General features: G+C 44.3%; 1 protein-coding gene across 1 annotated transcript in view; it reads left to right on the plus strand.

Annotated features, from left to right (window-relative positions):
* The first annotated feature begins 2,538 nt into the window (after positions 1–2,538).
* Positions 2,539–23,037, plus strand: part of HOMER2 (homer scaffold protein 2) — a 61,311-nt gene continuing 40,812 nt past the window's right edge. The window contains exon 1 of the mRNA XM_062583396.1: positions 2,539–2,624. Within this exon, the coding sequence (XP_062439380.1) occupies positions 2,545–2,624 (80 nt within the window). The 5' untranslated portion in view covers positions 2,539–2,544. The remainder of the gene's footprint in view (positions 2,625–23,037) is intronic.

Below are 23,037 nucleotides of genomic sequence, written 5' to 3' on the forward strand. Positions count from 1 at the left end.
AAAAAAAAAGCTCTACAAAAATAATGTATATCAATACGATGTATACCCAAATTAGGACTCTTCATAACAGTGGAGGAGTTCAATATTGAATCATCCATAGAACAATCACTTCATTCAATATTGATAATGTTAAACAGTTCGCCTGAAATCTGGGCCTTGTTCAAACCCTGGGAATTTTGCCGTTGACTTAAACGGGGAGAGAGGACCTTACCCTCAGTTTGGCAGAGGGAAGAAGGCAATGACAGCGTGCCACCCACATGGCCAGGAGGAAGCGACAGCCGTCTGGAACGTGAGAGGGAATATCGGACAAAGAGGGTGTGCTTAGGGAAATCCAAATTTGACCAGGAAGCTAGGCTTAATGTACTCTCTCTTGAACAAAATGTCCAGGACCTTTGAGATGGTGGAAGCACAGCTTTGTCTCTTCTGAAAGACTGGTTCGAAAAGAGCCTCAGTCAAGTTTACAAGGGGCAGATGAACCAAGGCAATACACAAAACATTTTCTGTGTACATATCATGGTAATTCTGCTGCTACAGACACTTCCATAAGCCTAACCTTTTTTATAATGCAAGCTTGGAAAAGATGAAAACATTAGGAGAACTGCAATTTCAATTTCCAATTTCACTCTTATCACAAAGCTTGTAGTACATTACTCCATTTTGATCCACTTCTGTTATATAGTTTTAAGTCATATGCAGCACTGGTTCATAAAACACCATTTTCTAATACTCGCAAAAATGAGCTAATTAATCAGTGAGGACTAAGACGATGTCTCTCCCATAAAAGGAATTTGTCTGTAATTCAGCAAAATGAAGTAAATCTAAGAAGTGAGATAAGATCATCCAATTTATGTTGGGAGTTCGTCCACAAGATTGTCAGACTGCTATTTTTTTTCCCTTAGGGAAAGTTAGCCCTTATTGTTTTCCCAAGAAGAGGTTATATCAAAGCACTTTTGAAGGCTAAGATCAGCATGAGTGTACAAAGATTAACTGGCTATGGCTATCCAGGAAGAAACAGAAACTCACTTTCAGCTGGCAGAACAGGACATGGAAAATCTTTAGATGTCAGCAATTAGGTAAGGAATTAAATCCCCTTCAAAATCCACGGCAGACCATTTGACCACAAGTGTAATTAGCCTTGCAAAGAGAGCAAGTATGTGGGAGAGATGTTATTCCCCTGCTCAGAACAAGGTCGTTGTTTAACTTCACAGCCCTCTGAAAATGTATATATAATTTGTTGTGCTTTTTCATCCCAGTACGTGGACTTTATTTGGGTGTATGGGGTTGAGATCCCATTTTGGTCTTCTGGACATCAGGAAATAGCTGGCTGTTAGAGTGGGAGAAAAATGACAGCCTTGTTTTCCCTAATTGAAAAGCGTTAGGTTGCTGGGTAAGTTTTTCTTCTGTGTTGGTTCTCATGAGATCCCCGGGTAATACTGGGGATAACCCCAGTTATTACACACAAAATTGAAGAAAGAAAACATGAATCATTTCCCACATCTTAAAAACTTTATTGAAAGAAAGGATAAATTAACACGTGAAAATGAAAATTACCACTCTTGAGGGCAGTATATTAATTACAACTCCGTGTGGGTGAAGTAAAAATCCTCTCTTGTGTGTGGGGTAGGCGTCTTTCCTCAACAAGAGAATAACCGTGTCTCTGCACCAGAGTCCTGCCTGCCCAGAGCCAGTGGCTCCAAGGCTTGCTTCAGGATTTGTGTCCTGTAATTGCATCTCAGGGAAATTTCAGTGCCTGCTGAAACTCCTGTGGTTGGGTGTCCGTAACATGGCTCTTCCACATCAGTGCGAGGTTTCCTTCAGGGAGCACCCTGCCGTTTATGGTCATGAAACCTACAGGGAAGGTTTCATACCTTTGAGACTATGCCAGTGCAGACTTGCAGGGGAGCGGGGGGAAGGAGGCTCAGTCCCCCTCTTCGTGCCGCTGGTGCAACTCCCGCGGCTGGGTCACTGCCCTGTGCGGGGCCCACCGCCAGCTCCAGGCTGCGGGGCTGAGCCCCATTGCCCAGCTGAGGCCGGAATCGCCTCAAAAGCTGCGTGGCGTGGCGGGGGGAGACGCGCACGAGCGGCCTTGCGCTGTCCTCATTTCCCTCGGAAAAGCGGTAAAAGCACGAGGAGCCGCGGGGAGCGCTGCGCTGCGCTGCCCTCCCGGCCGGGCTCGGGCTCGGGCTCGGGCTCGGCGGCCGGCGCACAGCCCCGGGCCCTCGAAGTTCACCCGAAGTTTCCTCCGCGCCGGTCGCCCCAGCGGGGCCCTCCGGCTCGGCGCTGCGGGGCGCCGGGTGACTCCTGCCGCCGCCGCCGCCGCCGCCGGGGGCCCCGGCCCCGCGCCCCGCCCCGCCGCGCCGCCCCCGCCCGGCAGGGCGGCGGGTGCCGCGGGGAGGCTGCTCCGTGCCGCCGCCGCCCGGCAGGGAGGTTATGTAAGGGGGGAGGCGGCAGCGGGAGGAGGAGCAGGACGCCTCGCCGCCGCCGGCAGCCGCCGCGCCGAGACCCGCCGCCGCTCCGCGCCGCCGCCGGGGCCAGCGCGGCCGCATGTGCGAAGTGGGGACGCGGCCGCCGCCGGCCGCCGAGCCGCCCGCGGCCGCCGCCGCCGAGAGGTGCCGAGACATGGGGTGAGTCCGCCCGCGCCCCGGCCCCGCGTGGGCGCCGCCTCCTGCCCCGGCCCCGCGCGGGCGCCGCGCCCCGGCGCCGCCTCCCGTCCCGCGTGGGCGCCGCCTCCTGCCCCGCGCCCCGGCCCCGCGTGGGCGCCGCCCCGGCCCCGCTGCAGGTGCCCCGGCCGCCCGCTGCGCGCTCCTGGTCCCGGCGCGGTGCACCGTGCTCCGGCGCTGCTTCCCGCGTGGCGGCGGCGGAAAAATGCGCGTCCTGCGTTCGCGGGGTCGCGGGGCTGCCCGGCCCGGCCCGGCCCGGGAGAGCCGAGCCGCGCCGAGCCGAGCCGCGGGGCAGCGCGGGCTGAGCGCGGCGGCCGCTCGGCGCTGCGCGGCTCCGCGGCAGCCTGGAGCTGAGCGAAGCGCGCCGCGACTCACCTGGGCGCCGGGGCGTGTAAACGCCTCCCCGTTGCCCCCCTTTAATTTTCACATGTAAGAGATCTTCGATCCCAGTTGGCCTGTCGGAGAACTCATCTTGATCCTTCCGAACATCGCTTACGTGGGTTTTGTATCTAACTTTAGCAAAGGGGACAAACCCCAAATGCTGGCGTTAGAGCCATTTGTGAATATTAGGAGAGCAAATAGAATACTGCACTTTCAGCCTGAGCTATGTACAGATTTGAGATCCTCTCGACCAGAGTGGAAGGCGATGTCTTGGGGGATTCCAAACCCACACATTTAATTTGCTTTATTTTTATCCTATTATGTTGTCTTACACCTTTTCTGTTCTTTGCCTCTCTTCACCCCACTGTGGCAAAGAATCATTCTCTAATTTCTGAGCTTACTCATGCCATGTCTAACTGTGCAAGCTCCCACTATGTGTTTGTGTATGTTATTGTCAAAGTGACATAATTTGAGACTGTATGGATAAATAATGAATTAAAATGCAATGGATGTGTCTGATTTTGATATCCAGCAGTACCAAACAGAAGTAAAGGGGTAGCAGGGGGAGAAATAAGTGTTTCATTTTGTAATTACCAGGGGCTCATCTGTTTCAAAATTATGTAAGCTTGCATTTAAAAAATTAAAACAGAAATTGTCCTTGTAATTGTGAAAAGAAACATCAAACTCTGGCTGAGGTAGGCTTGCCTCGCTGGGTCTGTAGATGGACAGGAAAACCCATGCAAGGGAAACTTGCCCGGATCATCTTACTTGGGTGTCTCTAGATGCAAATATTTTTGTTGTCGTCATTTTTAACTGTTTCTGTACTGGCAGAACAGCTTAGCTGAAAAGTTCAGCTGGGCCTTGGGCAGGATGGGGTGGAAGATCATGGTGTCCCTCTGCCCGGAAATCTGTTGTAGCTCAGGGCTCTCAGTCTGGAGCAGTCAGATGCTGCGTGGAGACCTGTCCTGCCCAGCTGCGAAGGGCTGGAAGCCTTTGGAGCGCAGTGCCTGCACCTGCGCACCACGCAGCTCCTGCCTCTGCTGCCTTAGGGAGGTTGTGCGGGCAGAAGGTGTGGGAACCTACGTAACTCAATACCCTGACTTGACTTTTTTTAATTTCAGTTATTTCAGACTTACAGCAGTGTTCATGAGAGGAAAACCAAGCTCCCAGTATCATTTTGTGCCGGGGCTTCCTTGTGCGTTGTACACTTTGTACAGTGGACAGATAGTGTTTTTTGAATATGCATTTTGCAGATGTCTTGTGTCATTATACTGCTATTTACCTTTCAGATATAAAGAACTTTAAAATACCTCTGTAAGAGTGTTAGTGCAGCAGGAGCTTAGAACATGAGACAGGAGTTAAAACAAACAAACAAACAAAAAACTATGAACTCACCCACACACCTTTTTGTCTGTGAAATGGGCACCTGAGTACTCATTTGCCTTTTTGTAAAATGTTTTATGATAGGAGACTGGAGCTCAATCCTCGTGTAGCTGGAGGCACAGATTTCGTCCCAGGAATTACGGGTTTGCTTCCTGGGCAGGTTTTGGTGCCAGCTCTTCGACACACTCGCAGAAATTGTGAGAATAGCTTGACTTTTAGCGTTTAAGATAGATTTTATTTGTTTGTTTATTTTTTCTGGGAATGATCCTTACTAATGATTCCTTTAAATGCTGCCTATGGATTTGGCATTGACGAATGGTCCTGTGAAACCTAATACAGCTGCTTGACCTTGGCAAAACTATTTAAATTGCTCAGTAGCTGTGAGCTATTTAAGCTGTTTAGTTCGGTTTACTGGACAGTGAGATATTGTCAAGTTTTACAAAAGTCATATTAGAGGCAATAATGCTTGTAATTCTGTAGATGTGAAAACAATGTTAAAAAAAGTTTCCAGGCCAAAAGAAGTCTGCTTCAGTGACCACTAAAGACCATACAAAGGTTCCTGCTGGCTGAGAACAACTGTCTTTGGGTCTAGACATTGTTTGACATCTCACTACAGAAACGTTTCGGGGGAGTGGGGGGATCGTTTTCTAAATCACCACTTTCCTCTACTGTACACCCCTGTTGTTACTTTAGTAGTCTAAGGCTTAAACTTCAGCTATTTTGAAAACATAATGTAGCACATTTCCAGTTGTGGAGACTTCTTTGCCTGAAAATATCACTTGATTTGTCTTTTCTTGCTGCAGCAGACCTAACAAAACCAAGAGAACAACTAGCTTGTCTGCTGCTTGGATTTTATGACTTGTATCTGATAATCTAATAATCATGATCTGATTCAATTTGACCTCAATTTAAACAATATAAGCTAACTTTCCAGTTATAAAGATGCTTCAATTTTAGTTATTAGAATGATTTAAGAAGGTAATAGCTATGTTCTTATTCCTCTTTCTGTATGCTTGCATTCTTTTATTACTTTTATTTCTTTAGTATCTTTGCATTTCCATATCTGTTACAAAATATTTCTTGTTACTAGGCATGTGACAAGTATCTTGTCTGGATTAGATGTGTAAATCACTTCACTACTGCTGAAGGTGTTATGTATGTATTATCTGCTGGATTAAAATTCAACTAACTTAAATAGCAATAAAATTGAGCTTGAAATCAATTTTTATAAATCATGAAAATGATCTTCATTTTATAAAAAATGAAGATCAACCACTTAAATATTAGAAAGTATTGGAGAAGGCCATATACCAATGTAAGTAATGTGTGTTTATATGTGTGTGTGTGTGTGTGCATGCCATATCAGTTAGTGATGAACTAACTTACAGTATGTGTTTCTCTTGACTGATATGATTCTGCACCATGTCGATGGGGGCTGCTGTGGTAAATTTGCCCCAGGCCTTGGCAGGAGATGCTTGGCTGCCCCTGTGCCCCAGAGAGCCTGGAACCCCCTGTCCAGGGGCTGCAGGGACGGAGCACCGGGGGTGCTTGCACAGGCACCTCTGCCTCATCCAAGAGGGATGTGGGCCTGCACCATCCTCAGAGAAGGTCAGAAAAGGAGAATTTCCAAGCCTGCATCAAGCAAAGAGGCAACCTCATTTCAAGGAGACTGGACTCAACAATTTATTTTTTTTCCTTTTTAAAATTCTGTTTCTCTAGTGTTCTCATGAGAAGGTATAGTTGGAGGCCTTTATTTCTGAGAGTAGTGATATGGTTTTTATTACACAGTGACATTTAAGAACACGAGGAAAGCCTACTTTGCACTTTTCCCTTTTGCTGTTAGCAATAGTAACGTCCATTGGCCAATGTACCGCTTTAGCCATCTGGGGAGTAAAAAGCAAACAAATGCGAGGACAAAGGAAAATTGTGAAGGAGGCAGAGATGCAAAAAAGTTAGTGTTATAGGAAACCCTTAATTTTGGATGATGTTCAAATTGGCCTTTCCTGTATCAGCAGCACTTCAGATACCATGGTGATAAGCTTTGCTTAAGAAGCCCCATAGCAGGGAATAGTGTGTTGCAGAGGAAATTCACCTTGGCTGTCATCCAGCTCCTGTGGAAATCGATGGGAACCTCGCGCTGGCTTCCTCCGAAGTCCATCCAAGCCATCTGTCCGCTGGGGAGAGGGCAGGGGGCCAGTGGGCAGCTTGCAGCTCCCTCCTCACGCTGCTCCAGACGAATGGAAAGCTGCCGTGCAGCACACCCGAAGGAAGAGCACCCATCTTTGCTGCCGAGCGCCCCGCGCAGGGCTGTGGCAAGTGCGCGGCTGGGGGATGCGGTGACGTCGGGACCCTTTTGGGAGGCTGCAAGCTTTGGTTCAGTTCCTGACAGAGCTCAGGGGCCAGATTGCACCAGGCATCATCCCAGTGGTGAAGGTGCTGGTGTTCGAAGAAAGAGATGATCTGAGTAGGCACTAAAGCTGTTAATTCCATCATGTTTTAAGGCAGTTGGCTGGGTATCCTTAGTTCTTTACTGCCTTGGTTCCTTATCTTTCGTTCCTTATGTAGCTATTCCTATTTTTTACAGAGTGGGTCTAAACGGCTGCTGCTCTGGCTTGGAGAGTTCAATATCTTCATGCACAGGTTTAAGTGGCAGTGAAATATCCCGTGGAAAAGTCAAGTATACAGAATTCTAATTTCTGAAGCAATGGGCTGGGTCCATTGAAATGGATGGGAAAATTCAGTTGACCTCAGCAGTATGTATAAAACCTATGTTATACATATACATAGTTCCTTTCATTTGTTAAAACAGTTTTAATAAGGTTAGAGAGGGAACTTTGAAAGGAGAGAAAACAGATAAACTGTCGTGGGGATTTATGTATGCTCCAGATTTTGGTGTGGTCTCATCATGGTGAGTGAGCAAAGCTTTAATGTTGCTTCACCTGAGCCTGCCATCAAGTGCCATTATTACCCTTGCTGCCTCTTGCACGATTATGTGAGGAGTTCATAGCATTGCAGATAAATGTATGTAACTGAATTGGGCCAAAAATCCCATGTGTGAATGAGCCGTAAGGAAAATACGGAGTTAGGGGGAAACTATGATAAGACAAGCAAATAGTGGCAGAAAGGAATGATGAATGAGTGACTGCCATTAGAGACAGAAGGTGACATAAGGAAAAAGTCTGAGGCAGGGTCTGCTAGAGATAATTTCGGCAAAGTGCCATAGGAAAAACCATTCAGTGCCATAACTAGTTTGAGTGCTCTGGTTGAAAATTTCAGCAGAATTTGCTCACGTAGACAGTGCTATTGGAAAACAGTGATGAAAGGAAGAACTTAATTCTAAGAATGTCTTCATGGTCAGGTTTCTTTTAACTACCAGCCTAATTAATTACCACTGTTATTTTATTCTTAAACTTTTTTTCAAGTGATAATCAAATTATTTTCCCCAAAGTTGGAATGTCCCTCAAGCCCCTCCTTCCACTTGAAAATATGGTTAGTAGGTCTCCTGATAACAAAAGCATCATTTGAAATGTTAAAAGAATTATTTGATGTTTCATTTCTTTTAACTGAAAATATTTTTAACTGGTTGAAGCTCTGACAGAATGTCTCAAACTATTTGAGCATATTCCCAGTATAGCTAAAGCAGGCAGAGAGGAGCAAGGAGTTTTCCCAGAACCACAGAGCAGAGGGTATGGGTCTGATTTTGTATTTAGATTTTCTGCATTGCTTTTTGTTCATTTGTTTGGCTGTATTCATGCAGTACCTAGGATAAATAGCTTCATACATTAAAATACATTTAAGAAAGTGTTGGCATTTTTGAATCAGCTGCTGGTTTTCATGTTGACTTTTTGATAGGGAGTGTGCTGAGTGGGAAGGTCTTCAGTCCCGAAGGTTGCTGCACAAATCTGTGCCTGTTTTCACCTTGAATGCTATTAGTCATGTTTGTGCACTTTGTGCATTGCCAATACAGTTTGTGACTTATTTATCCTGTGTTTTTGTGGTGGCTCTTTGGGATGTAAATGTGGTGAGGGGAACATACTTCAACTGTGTTTTTCCAATAATTCAACTGTACACTGTAAATAGCTGGCAATCCTGTTATTAAATCTCGGAAAGTGCCAAGACAAGGGCACTGCCTTCAAAGTAAGCTAGGAAGCATTTAAGCTTGAGCATTAAAGAAGCGCTCTTAAGGGCAAGAGCAATTAGGCAGGGTATCAAGGGAGGTTACGGAGGAGCCGTAAGTACGTATCCCCCAGATTGGGCTGGAGATGGCAGGAGCAGGAATTGCGTAATGTGAACTCATGCAACATGCACAACATCAGATTGGATGATGCAGTTGGTCTTTGATTATATTTTTGATGACACATACTAGCTGCTCGCAGCCTGTTTGCGAGAGAGAAAGCTGCCCAGTGCTGCTGGCTTGGCTGCTCTGTGCTGAGCTCGCGTATGACACGAGTCGCTGCCTGCTTGCTCGTCACTGACGTCGCAACTATTAGAGGCTATTGGGCCCTCTTACATCACTTGGAAATGCTTCATAATGGTAATTTTGCCACTGGGGTCAGGATTAAAATGAAGATAATATTTTAAATAGTGGATGCTCTGAGCGTTTCAGGATTTTTTTTTTAATTGATATTGCTGGATGACATCACTAAGCGGGACAGCCTGCTTAATGACTCATCTGGGAGCAGTAGGCTCTGCCGTGTAGGTGTTTTTGGATTTGTGGGTTTCATGTTGAAGGCTGGCAAGACTGGAGCTTTAGCTGCAAAACAACTGTGGCTTTATCATGGAGAAGAGAGAGCAGATTTGACACAGGAAAGAGGGGGTATGGCAGTGAAGGTGTGAGCAGAAATGACTGCTGCTTACTGTGCAGAGTGTGTGCACTTCAGTGGTAGTTCAGCCTCCTTTGCTACCTCCCCCAGATACTAGTCTGATTTGATTTGTTTGACGTGGCTTATCAAAATGCAAGATTGTAAGCATTTCTGAAGTGATAAACTTTTATTTCTGTCTGGAATTTTCACTGCAGCCTACAGGATTTAGAGACTCGAATACTGCTACAATTCAAAAAGAAATGTTTGGTAGAAGTTGCACCCTCCTGCCTACACATTGAGGTGTCTGAAGATCTCTGGAGCTACTAGGTGTTGTTTTCTGTCATCATTTGCATTAAAATAATAGAAGCCCTGCAGTTGCATCTGTGGCAGGCAAGGCTTAGTATCAATGCAGCGAGACAGCAAAGGCCTCCTTGGAATATGCTTAAAAACATAAAGCCCTCTTGTACAATATATTTTCTTAAAGCAACTTCTAGCTGTGCTGAGGATCCTTCCTGGTGGACTGTGAAATGGCGTGTACAAACATTTACTGTGTAAATACTTGTTGTTTGCCTCTGCTTAACACTTTGCAGTAGATGCTCATCAGATATGAAGTACTGCACTCTTGAAAAAAATTATATCAGTAAATTGAAGGCTTGCATGGACTCTGAAAGGAAACATTCTTTTTATTATGTGGAGGTATGAGTGTCTTATTTTCAGTGTTCATTATTGATTGCTTCATCCTTGGAAAAAGGACAGATAGTGTAGCTAGAGCTGGCTTTCTCTTTGGAAAACGGTTCTCCAGCAAGATGCGTGCTCTCCGCCCTTCATATTAATTATGTTGCAGCGACTAACTCAAGTTCTTCGCTTTTGGAGGGTTGCTCTGTAATCTGTAACAGCAGCACCTTGGTGTTGTCTTTGTTTCATTCCTCTGTTTTATTGTGCTTTTGTGTTCAGGCTTCCCACTATAAATGTGTCGCACAGGTCTAAAATGTCTCCCTGCGGTTGTTTAAGTGGGAGCATGTGCTCTGTTTTGTGATGCAGAGAACTGTCAGTGGAAGTGTTTGGAGAAGGGAGGAAATGCTTGGAGAGGGGCTGAGTGTGGTATCAGCGGCCTGATCCCTTCCCCAGGCCCAGGGCTGGTGCCTGCTGCGGGGCTTCAGGCTCTTCACCAGCTGTGGGGGGAAACACAAGGAAAACTGATGCCTTATTATTTCTTTCACTGATGGTAAAGCCTAAAGATGAGGTCTTCCTCTGTCCTGCTAGGAGGATCACGGAGAGAAATGTGAGGATGACTGCAGCATAGGAGCCTTGCTTTTATGCCTCAGGAGTTTAAGATTTTCTGGTTTATTTGTACCCACGTCTCTGACTTGACATCACCCCGCTTCCTGCTGGGATTTACCCATGCACGGGCCCTCTGGGGAAGGGTGGAGCAGTGCGGCGTACTGCCACCCCTACGTCCTTCACCTCCACACGCTCCAAACCGCTGGGAGCTCGAAGCGGAAACGCTCCTCCCCGGCCAGCCGGGACATTGCTGTACAGACACAGTGACCCCGGGTGTTTGCGGGGGAGGATAAGTGTTGCCCTTGGGTATACTGTGAGGAGATGAGGGCATCTCTGGACACTATTTATGTACACGTATAATCTAATGCTTGTCATAATAATCTCCTCTCCTTCAGCTGGAAGGGGAAGAAATTTATTCTTCCGTGAATCAATACAGGATTTAGTTGCTTAAAACTTTACAGCATATATCTAAATGACAGTTCTCCTTTCACAATTATTTGATTTTGTGTGTCTGTCATTTATATGTAGTCTATTACAGGAGATAGCTGTTTTTCTGTTGCCTGTTGTTTATAAAGGTGGCCTTTATAAACTTGTATTTTAAGGGATCTTCTAAAAATGCTGGTACATAAAGAAGGGTCTGATTTGGTTTATGATCTTTTTTTATAGACAAACAGAAACCGGCTTGACTAAAACCTGAGATTTGACACTGTATTACATGCACTCAAATTCAAGAAAGTCCAATTCGAAGCTTGAATCTCATAGTTACAAATAAACACAGTATCTGTGGAACAAGGGTCAGACTTTATGTTCCAGAAAGTGAGTTGCTGGTTTGGAAAAAATGTTTGAGGATAGATGGGCAGGCTGTTTGCTACCTTCCAGTCAGGCCTAGAAGTGTGCATGAATCCATGCTTTCTCCATGATTTTTTCCCCCTTTTCCCCTGTGCTTCTTCCAGTTCTCTGTGTTTTGGAGCAGATGAATGGGTTTTTATGCATAATGTGAAATTCCGGTTTCTCCTTTGAGAGATCTGAAGGACAAATAATGTCTTTAAAGTTTTTTGCACAAGCTTCTTCATGTTGTGATCCTTAACCATGTTCCCTAGAGACAGATGCTTCTGAGCAACTGTTTTTTGAGACCTTCAAAATTGCATAATGTGGCAGATATATCAGCTCTCAAGGACTTCCTTGGTCATACTCAGTTTGATGCTCCCAGCAGCCTTTATCACCCTGCCTGGCCTCTCTAGATTGCAAAGGCTCTGGTTTTCTTGGGGGCTTCCTTCACTCGCCCCAGAGCTGGCTGAGCTCCTTCAGAAAGCTTGCTGCAAACACCTTTCCTGCAGTTGTGATTACCTCCTTTTTCCTCTACAGAGAAAGTCTGCTTTGAATTTGTCTGTCTCAGAGCAGTAATCCTGCATACATACTGTTTAGATATATTTGCAAGAATTTTTCCCCCACTGATTTAGAAAGTAACATTTCAAATTCTACGGGGGAGAAATTGCCAAAGGTTTTATATTTTAAACAGCAAATTAGAGTATTAGAGTTAGGAGCTGAATCAAAATATTTAATCCACTTTGTACTCCGTTTGGTCTTTCATTCTGGCCTTTTGAACTAGAATCATTGTCCTTAGGAGGTAGAGCAATATTGTGTGACTTAGGCTTCTCCCATGAAATATAAAAGTAACATTGCAATAATTTGCAATGTTTTCCAATAACTATTAAATCAGTACAAATGACAGGGGGCTGTACTGGAAAGAGGTTATGCTCATCAACTCTTTTACTGAATGGCCTCTAAATTATTTGCCAGAAGTGAAAATAGACGTGACTGCTGGGAGCAATTTGGGATGGCTCTGTGTTGCCTGTTCTCCCTTGAAATAACAACTGATTTCCATGAAACAGGAATGGTCCAGACTTGGTGGCTTGGTATCTTGGATTGAAGTTTCTTGCTTTCCCTTTCTTTTTTCTTTTTCTGTCTCCTTTTGGCCCCTTTCTGCCCCATGCTGACAGCTTTGGGGGCGGCAATGGCACAGGGACACTGCTGCATCCAAGTTGTCTGTTGAGGGCTGCGGAGAGGGAAATGGGCAATAGAATGTGTGTGTGTGTTGTTTTTTTTTTTTTTTTTTTTTTCCCTGCCTTGCAAGGGTAGTGAAGCTACCTAAAAGAGCTCTGTTTAGAGAGATCTGTAGCAGAGGCCTTACAAGTCAAGTCGATTTGATTCTTAGGGTGCTAAAGTGTGAACTTGCAAAAAGCATAGTAAGAATTTCTCACCACTTGGCACCTTATCCTCCATAGCTGAGTGAGTAGTTTATCCATTCTGCATACTAACACCAGGCTCTAATTTTAGATCACAGGGACTATGAGGAGTGCAGATTCTAGCTCTTTGCTTGCTACAATTTTCTTATGGCAAATAGGGTAAACTGGTGCGTAAACCTCTCCCCCAGTGAGCCAGACATCTGCCTTCACTAGGAAGGAATCTCATACTATGAGAGTGCACTCAAAACAAATTGCAGTATGATACAAGACAAACACTTAAATACTATTTTAAAACACACAGATGTTCAGATTTTTTTCTGAAATAAACTGAAAGTCACGTGAATTGTGTAATAATTGTTCCAGCATAAAAAGTGCAGTTTGAATTTATTGTGCCAATTTTGCTCACATTTGTTTTGTACAAGTAAGTAGTAACTCGGAGGAGAATCAGATCTCCTGCATGTACTCTCCTGCTGTTTTTGAAGGGTGAATTCACAGCTGCATAAATCTCATAAAAGGTTCAAAGCTCCACAGTAAAAGTATTAATAAAGAACAAAGCCATAAGCAGCTTGTGTTACTGGGATGTGTGTCAGCTTGACATATTATCCATTGAATGCTTTGTTTGCATTTACTTTACTTACGTGTTACACTTCCCACGATTGCTGGGGCACAGCTCTGTCCCCCTTGTGCCCGATCATGCTTTTGGGGACAGAAGTGGGGCCAGCTCAATGCATGCCAGGGCGGCCCTGCTCCAGAGGGGTCTTCACTCTTCCTGGTTTGGGCTGTCCTCTGCTGCTTTTGTCCGAGTCAGGGCTTGGTATGTGGCTTCCTTTAAAAATAAAAGGATGATTATTTCCGTGTTTTTTAAACCAAAGACTGGAGAAGGATTTGGGGAGGGAGGGAAATCAGAAAAAAGAAAATAAATGTGTCAGTGATGCCAACTCACAGGGCAACCAGAGTATCGAGCAGCAAATAGTGGCAACTAAATACGGGCGAGACAGAATAACTAAAATGAGGCATGTTATCCTCTGGCTATGACAACATTGTGGTACTCCAGCTGAGGACCCAGCGCGCACAGCCGGTTTAATCAATAGCAGTGTGACACCCTGGGGCCCTCGAGCCTGCTCCGACCGGGAATCCTGGGAAAGAAAGTCTAGCTCCAGAGTGCAGGCATAGCCCATCTCGTCGTTTTTATCTGAGTTCACAGGAAAATTATTTTAGATCATCTCAACGCTTTAAACATTTTGGTAAGTGTTAATATACTTTCAGTGCAGTGGAAATAATTACCATATGGCTGTAAGATTTGCCATCTGTCCAGAGACCCTGAAATACAATTAGTCCATGTAGTCCATTTATCAATCTGTAAGTGACAATGTTCACAGTCCTGGCGACTTCAGTTGCTGACAGAATCAGAACTTTTATAGGCCTACCTGTCTGGCCTTATTACAATCAATATATAAATGAGATGGGAGAAAAAAAAAAAAAGGCAAACCCCAAGCCCCCATCATGCAGCTGGGTCCTTCGTCCTTGACAGAAAGGGAAAAAAGTCTACACTGATGTAAATGAGATTGAGGAAATGCTACATCTTAATTTTTGTAAGCACTAATTGGATTTTTAGATCTAGTAGACCTTAATTTTATAAGACAAAGCCAGATTTACTTGCAGTCTTTCAATCAAGAAATACCAGTAGGACAGGGTTCATTACAGGGAAAAAAAAAATTATAATGCTGCCCTGTTGTATTAACATATGAGGCACACAAAGCTAAATGTTAGAAATGTAAGAAATGTGATCTCCATAAGAAATATGGTTTCAAAAGAGTGAGAAGATGACTTTTTGGCGTAGTGAATCATGTTTTGAAATAAGGTCAGGGCTTTTTTATTTTTAAATTACTGATGATCTGACACTCTAAGGGGTCTGATTTTTGAAAGCTACTGAAAATGTAGTCCCTTGAGGGTGTCTTAGCTTGGCTGCTTAGAATCATTAGCCTCTTTAAAACTTGGGTTAGAGTCATAATGGATAATACATATCCAAAAAAGTAACTTAGGCTTTATATTTGGGTTAACATATTACGTGGATCACACTTAAACTTACGAGTTTGTAATCAAAATGTGTAGTCTTTTGTTTGTTTTATCAGTTTTCAGACAGCCCACACAAATTTTTGAGATTCTGCTAACATACGAATGTCATTTTTTAATATTATTTGCACTATAAACCATAGTTAAGTAGCCTGCATTACATGAAAAATGATGAAACTTCAAGTTAAGTCCTCACATAGCCTGTATCCTCAGATAGCCCACAAAAGCATTGGAAGTGATGGCATTTAGCAGTCAGAGGTGTTGAGAGCTTTGAAGGTCAGGGAACAGGACTAGGGGATCAGAAATAGGTGGCTGTTGGGATTCAGGAATTTCTGGGATGAGTCTGCCTCTTTTACCTGCAAATATGTACAGGTTTACTGTAGAATTGAATGGTTTTCAGGATTTGGTTTTGTGTCATTGCTGGTGTGTGGTGTATACACACCTACCCACCCACATATGTATATAAATATATTTATTTAATACTATGTTTCTCACTTATTACCTATGGGCTAAGTTTCTTGGGCTTAATAATCTTTCCATGAAGCTCAGAAGCTTACCGGAGGATCTGACTTGTGTGCTGGCATAGCTGACAGCTTATTATGCTAACAAATAAATATACACTCCTGAGATCCCTACTATAGATCTGATGGCAACAGATGGTGTTATATTTTTAAAGATTAAAATTATCACTGAATAACGTTAGCTCCTAAATGTTTGAAATTTCCTTTGTATTTTTAACTTGAAGCAGAAAAAAATTTATCTGTCTTACAATAACCTTATTGGCTGCTAGTAAATATACTGGGTATAAGAACTGAGTCTTTAAGTTCCTTAGAGAATTGCTGCATGACTGTGCTAGCAGCAACAAAAATGTTGTTGTTGATGCTATTATTCTACTAAAGTTCTCAGAGCATAGAAATCAGCTTTTCTCCAGGTAGTCTAATTTACACTATATTGAGTGTGGAATGAGACTGGCTTTGGGAGTGCTTAGCTGTGTGCTAGCATCTCTCCTTCTCCAGGCAGCAGTTGGCGATTTCTGGCTTCAGGCATGGATGCTCTTGCACCCCAGGCTGGGCCGTAGGTTGGTGATGCCCCGTCCGTGGCACTCCTGGCTCTGCGTTTGGTGCTTCTCGTCTCCTGGATGGCCTGCCCCAGGAGAAGGCCGTTGGCTGGGGATGTGTTCACTTTGGCTGTGGTGTTGCTAGCTGGCTTGTCCTCAGCATGGGCAAGCTGCAGCATGCACGTGAAAATCCAGTGTGGGCATCGCCTTCCTCGCATCTGCCTAATCCCAATGGGGGAAATTGTTTGTTTGTTAATTGCCTTTAATTTTTACATGCTCAAGTTTCACTGAAGGTGCGTGTCATCGTGCTAAACCATCTGCCAACGCCCTTGTTTGTGTCCACTCAGAAATGCGAGTGTTTTTCAGACCTCCTGGGTGTTTTGGCAGTGTTTCGAGTGACCGCATGCAGCACCCCGCATGCACGGTGCATCGGGGCCATGGCACGAGGGACGCCGGAGTGCTTCCTCCTGACGTCTCAGATCCTGCAGGCAGCAGATCAAAAAGAGTTATACAACTTGTTCTTTAAACTGAACTGATTGCCTTTTTTGTTTTGTTTTAGTATAAGTGGAAGAAAAGCCTCAGGGGAGAGCATTTGAATAGTGTATGGGCAAGCATATCAATAATTACATGCCTGGATTAATGCACAGAAGTACTCCCCTCCAAGGGTCTGCTTCGCTCTGTGGTGTCGGAAATAAGGGAGATTTTAATCATATTATTTTGCAATAGTGATGCTTTGATTATGTTACTGATTAAAATCAACTTTTCAGATTGTGCACAGCTAAGCTCATCTGGCATTCAAATTCCTGTCACATGGGAGGGGAAGAAAATCCTAAACATGTTGCCCTGGTGGTGTCAGTGTGTTTTACATGCACAAACACACACAGATGATCTTTAATCTTATGTTTGTAGGCAAGATGTATTTAAATCGTATTTAGAAGCTTTTCTTCAAAATATAACCTCTCTATCTATTAAATAAACACCAAATGACACACACAACCTCAGATTATCCCCTGCCTTCTGCACTATGAAGGACACAGTGCAAAGGATTATTAATAATAATAAAAAGGACTCAACTAGCAACTAGGACTCAACTAACATGTTAAAGAATCTGCCTGATGTTTTACAAGTGCAAAATACATGACATTCTTCCTCCAAGGTTGTGTTTACCTTTTTTTTTCCCCCTTTTTGACCATTTCTCCCTGAAATGAGCACTAGAAGAGCACATCCTCCATCAAGGAGGAGAATGGAGAGGCCTCAATGTGTACATTTTGCCTGAGGAGCTGCATGGACCTGCTCCAGCTGCTGGCACCATCTGCGCTGGCCGTCCTGCTCCTCAGCACTGCCAGGCCAGGACTCTTTCTGTGGGAACGCTGCTTCTCCTTTTTGGAAGAAACTCCAAAAAACTCTTTTCTTCGGACTCTCTGTGGAGTTGGCTGCTAGGCTGCATGGACGCATATTTCCCTGAATAAAATCTGGGGTGGGTCTTGCATCTTAAAGCTGCAGATGAAGACCTCAGCATGCCCATGGGCCTATCTACCTTGCTTGTGCAAACACCATCCCTGAGGACGAGTCAGAGGATGGTGCTTGGGGAACATGGTGTACCCCATGTCTGCAAGCTGCCTCCTTATTTCTCCTTTGCTGAGAAGAAGGGAAAAAGAAAAGTGAGCTATAACAGAGAGAGTGGGCTCTGGGTTTGTGTTGGGATAGGAAAGTGTGGGCATCGGAGCAAAAAAAAAAAAAAAAAAAAAAAAAAAAGACTGGTTTCAGGCTTTCTTACAAACTTGCACTATCTAGTTCAAGATTTATACTTTCAATTTACAATGAAAATCTGTCAGTGAAATATTACAGTGCAAGCTGTATCTTTTTCTGTGCCAGAGGAGACATGCTAAAAGCATTAACTCTACTGCAACTGAGGCAAAAGCAGAAGATATTTTTTTAAGCTATCCAGAGAACCATGAAGGCTTTGGGGAGTCTGTTTACACATTGATACAGCCTCATTTGTCAGCAAGGGCAGGAGAGTGTAGCAAAGGGGGAAACTGGAGTACAATAGTCTATTTTCTTAAGTTTTGTTGGACTTGCGTTTATCCCTGTGTAAAAGAGAAGCCACATAAACATTTCTTGGTTGCAAATGTATGGATCCTCTTTGAAAGTCTTCTAAAGGAGAGTCTCTAAAGTAATCGAAGTTACACAACCAGTTTCACGTACATATGCTCCAAAATAAAGTTTCATCATCTTTGCTTCATGATCTGTGATATTGGCAGCCAGAATTTATTTTCTTTAATAGACAGTCTTACCCAAAAAGTATTAGTTCAGGATCCTTTCAGTTCCTATCACCTGTGTATGTCTTACTCATTGAATAACTTGAAAAGTTAGTAAGCCTCTAGAGGTAGCCCAATACATAAAGTGCAAGCTTTTTCACTGCCCAAGTTAAGCCTTTTAATTCATATATTGACTTCATAAAGGCACAATGGTATTGTGAGATCTCACAGATGTCACGATGATTTTCATTCCGAGAGCTTTTGTTCTAAAAATCTATTGTTTTGGACTCAGCTGCAAATCTAACAAATCTAAAATGAATAAATGAATTTAATTAACATCTGTGCTTTTAACAGTCAGTTCCTCTTTAGCTAGCTTTTTTTTTCCTTGTTTTTTTTTTGTGCCTAAGTAACTGGAACTATTACATTTCCTACAAATGCAAGAAACACTTTTGCTAATTACATTGTCTGTTGAAATAATAATTCCTTTAAAAGAAGAGATAGAAAGATAGCAAGAATTTAATGTATTTCTGCAGGTGAGTTGATATCAAATGTAGTATAAAGCAGGCACTGGAGAATCGTGATTGTGCTTATTTGAACAAGTTGCATGACCTTGCCCTTAATTAGCCCTGCTGCTGAATCCAGAGCTTCTTTTCAAACGGGCAACGTTCTCGCAGCCGCTAACGAGGATGTACGTGTGGGTACAAAACACGTGAATTTCAGCAACTGAAAAATCACAAACAGGGACTTTGAGTAAAATCTTCTTTAAAATAGCTTTATCTCTTGTTTGTTTTTAGCTTTTTAGGTATGGTGTAATCTCTGTCCAGATAGTCTAGGTTTCTCAAAAGTTGTCCCACTTACCCTCCTGTTTTTACAACCAGAAGTAACTGTGATTCCATCCTGCAGCAAAAACATACCTGCGAATGCAGTATTTGGATATTGGAGTACTAACGAATGCAGTTTAAGGGGTTCCTGCATTTTTTTAATAGAGAGAAAAATGCAAAAATCAGCTGCGGTTGCCCCCTGTAGCCCGGCGTGTCGCTGTGGGCCCGTTGCCCCGCCGTGGGACAGCTCTTGGGGCCTCCTTCTCTGCCTCTGACCTCCGGTGCTTGCGTCTCCTGTCCTGCTTTGCTCAGGGGTTCCTTCTCTGTCCTTCCACATAATTTCTGCTTTGGAAATACTCATGTGAAAAGGGCTGCTGACCTCTGAGGACAAACAGGAGCTAATTGGGCCTGGCTGAGAGGCGCTGGACGACCTCACAGCCCGGCCGGGATGCTGGGGTGGGCGAGAAGTGGGGAGGCCGAGCTGCGTCTAGGCAGCGCGGTGCCGCTGCTGGGTCTGCGCCTCCCACTCGCGGGCAGGGTGTTCCCCCGGGACTGGCACCTGCCTGCCCCCCAACTCACAGGGGGAAACTGCTAAAATTGCTGATAGCTTATCCCTTGTCTGTGAAGGCTGTTAATTTTTTACAGTAGCCTCTTTTATTGCGTGGTGAATATTCAAACATTGACGTAGCCTTTTAAGTTAGCATGGTTCAGAACATCCCAGAATGGAAGATCTGATATCAAGCTGTCCTGCCAAGGCAGCGATAGCAAGGCTGTGGAGCAGCAGAAGTGAGGTGGTCTGATTTTTATTCCAGGTTTGCTGCTGGCTCTGTTACGCAGGATGCCGTCCTGCTCTTCGCGGCAGTTGCCTCGGGTGCAAAACGAAGCCATTACCCACCTGCTTCCCTCATCTCGCAGCGTCGCGAGCTGGCGCAAGCGCTTCCCTTTCGACGGCCGCGTAAGCTGGCGGCAGGCGCTCTGCCTCGCCTGTTGGATCTGATGCGACCCGACTGACCCAAGTCAATTAGCAAATGCCGGTTTGGGAAGGTAGCAAGCTGCCTCCTTCCGTAAGGCCGGTTTGCAGCCATCCCAGCTGTAGAACACGTGAGGTTTACGTTTGCCACGCCGCAGCCCCATGCTGCTCTGCGTGACAGCGAGAATGAGTGCCTAGAAAACCTAGCTGCTTTTGCGTAGATAGTACACACAAGAGTGTTTAGATTTTGGACACCTGAGTCTCAGAAAGGTGCAAGATCAGCTTTGTGAAAAACAACAACAAAAAACAATTCCCTAGCTTGCTACTTAAATATTTAACTTACGGTAGACGGCCGTTACCTTGACCACGCGCTGACTCCACGCGTGAGCTCTCGCGGCCCTGCCCCGAGAGCCCTCGAGGCGCCCCGGTGCCCGTCCCTGCGTGCCCGCGCTGCCCGCCTCGCTCCGGCACCGAGCCACGTGCCCGCCTGCGGCACGCGCGGGGAGCCCAGGGCCGCGGAGGCAGCGCCTGAGACACCTGGGTTTGCCTCCTTTGCGACCAGCGCAAGGGCAAGTCGCACGTCTTGGCTTCTCTGGGAGTGAGATTAGGAGCAAGTCCTCTAATCGATGTCCGTTTTCACCAGTAAGAGGGCAATTCATGCATTTTGAAAAGATTGGATACAAACCAAGAACCTTTGATATGTGTCCTCAGCAGGCCGAGGGATAGCTGATCATCTCTTTTGTTCTGAGTGAAGATCCATTTTTGTGGATAAACTTCAGCGAGGGTGCTAATTACTGCGTGGGATAACACAAAGTGCAATTTTTCCCTAAGGCGGGGCTGTATACTTCACTAGAGGTGTGCCTTTGATTCTGGTGTTTTGGGTGGGTTTGGAGAGTGGGCTGGGTTGTTTGTTAAGTTTGAGACAGGCGCATAGGAACAGATGAGTTTTGCTTGGACAGACAAAGTGGTATTTTTTTTTACAAGTCATTTTTTAGGAATTATTATTTGTCTGGACTTTCACCCAGATGAGTATTTCAAATACAAGAAAACTCCCACTGCCTGTGAGGGTCCTTGCTAGTGGGGTGGCATCTGAATCCTCTCCTCTGAGAGCTGAGCAGAGGTAACTGCAGAGCTTTGCAGCCTTCAAGCTATAAGACATAGCTGTTCTGATTTATTTGGGAGTGAAGCTGCACGTTCGGCTCACTAACGTGCCGCTAACTTTTGGAGCTGTGCATGCATTTGTTGGAAGTCAGAGGCATGAGAAGGTCCCAGCAGCTTTTGGGCCAGTGTCAGGACCTTGGTCACATTCAGGGAGCAACGCGGCCATCAGGGCACTGGGGGGAGAGATCTGCACATGCTGCTAGTTTAATCTGGGGAGGGGTAAAATGGAAACAACACTTTGCTTTCTAGCAGTGTTGCTTATTTTTAAGCTACCATAAATACATTTGGCACTCAGAATTAGTCTAACGTACGCATCGGAGGTTTGTTCTTTTTGTTTATTGTGCTGCCAGTACAGCAGTGCTTGATCCAAATAACTATTGACACCATGTTTATCACGTTGCATTTAGGAAGTACAAGTCTTTGTATCCTGACGAGTGGCTGCAATGACGGGGGTGGCTACATCAGTCTAGGGTCTTGTGCTAGTACTCTTTTTCTTTCTTGGGAGATCCTCATTATCTAACACTTATTATAGCAAATTACTGCAGATCTTTGGAGCTGTCAGGTAGGATAAATATCAATGTGCACATGAATATGGCCGGTAGCAGGGAGTGCTGCATTCCAAAAATTACCCTGATGTGCTGTTTAGAGGCATGTGCATCCTGTACAAATGTCAGTTACATGAGGACATATTTTGAAAAAAAAAACATTATTCAGACAGACAAATTAGACTGTTAATACAAAGCTCTCTATTGTCAGCGTAGGAATAGCACAAGTAATCCTCAGAAAACTGAGGATTCTTTTAATGTAACATTGCATGTGATACATTAGAAACTTTTCACAAACTGTGCAAATAATATTTTTGTCTCCACCATAATACCAGGCTAAATTTCTATCACAAATATCTTCGCCATTCCAGATACTACAAGAAATAAAAGAGCTGCTCAGTTCTTTTTACATATTGTTCAGCCAACAGCGCGGCCACCCAACATGCATTTAGCACTTTGCATATTGAAATGAACCCAGATCCTTACCTGTAGGCAAGTCCTCGAGTCATGATATTGCACTTATTACCAAAAAGTTGCTCAAAACTGTGAGTATCCCATAATCAAGGCCTTGTTCCAGAGCAGCAGGCAGCTGCACGCAGCCCTTATGTGTTGCTCAGCCCCCGAGGCAGGATCTCACCCGACAACGGGATCCCAGACACCAGCCGGGCTGGAGCTTTCCAAGCCATGGCTCCATCAGACACATGTTACCATGCTGACTTAAAATCCGGAAAGACTGTTTACAGCTGAAGTGATTTAAATCACTGGTTACATTCGTGGTTCAGATACTAAACAAGGAACTTTGAATTAAATAATTTGAACTTTTCACAAGAGAAAGCGTGTTCCTGTTGACTAGGAATAGCAATATAAAATGTGGTTTGCAGTGCAGCTAGTTATACACTTGTAAAATTTTGCGTGATTATATATTAATCAGAAAGCAATAATGTATCTCACAGCTGTGGATGTAGTTCATTAGCTTTAGAGTCTTAGTTTTCTTTTTTAATATTTAAGAAAAGGTTAATGACATACTTAATTAATAGAGAATGATTTCTTTTTACTTGAGATTTGTCTCAAATGACATGAGAATGCATTTTAAAAATCAACAAAGATGCACAAAACCATGGCTTGAAAATCATATTATTTATAAAACATGCTGGTCACAGAAATGCCTCTCACCACCAAAGCTCATCAAAGCGTATTTTCTGTCTTAACCTGCATTATTAAACAAAGAACTATAACTGTTAACTATAGTTTAGGTTTCCATTTGGTAGATTTTCAGTAGTTTTACTTTAAACATTGGATGTTACTGTCACTTTGATTTTAAAACAGATTTTTTTAAAAAAGAAAAATGTATGTAATCAATCATTAACAACTTTGGTTAAAATTCATGAGATTTTAAACA

The sequence above is a fragment of the Rhea pennata genome, chromosome 10 (genome assembly GCF_028389875.1).
Source record: "Rhea pennata isolate bPtePen1 chromosome 10, bPtePen1.pri, whole genome shotgun sequence".
Lineage (NCBI taxonomy): Eukaryota > Metazoa > Chordata > Aves > Rheiformes > Rheidae > Rhea > Rhea pennata.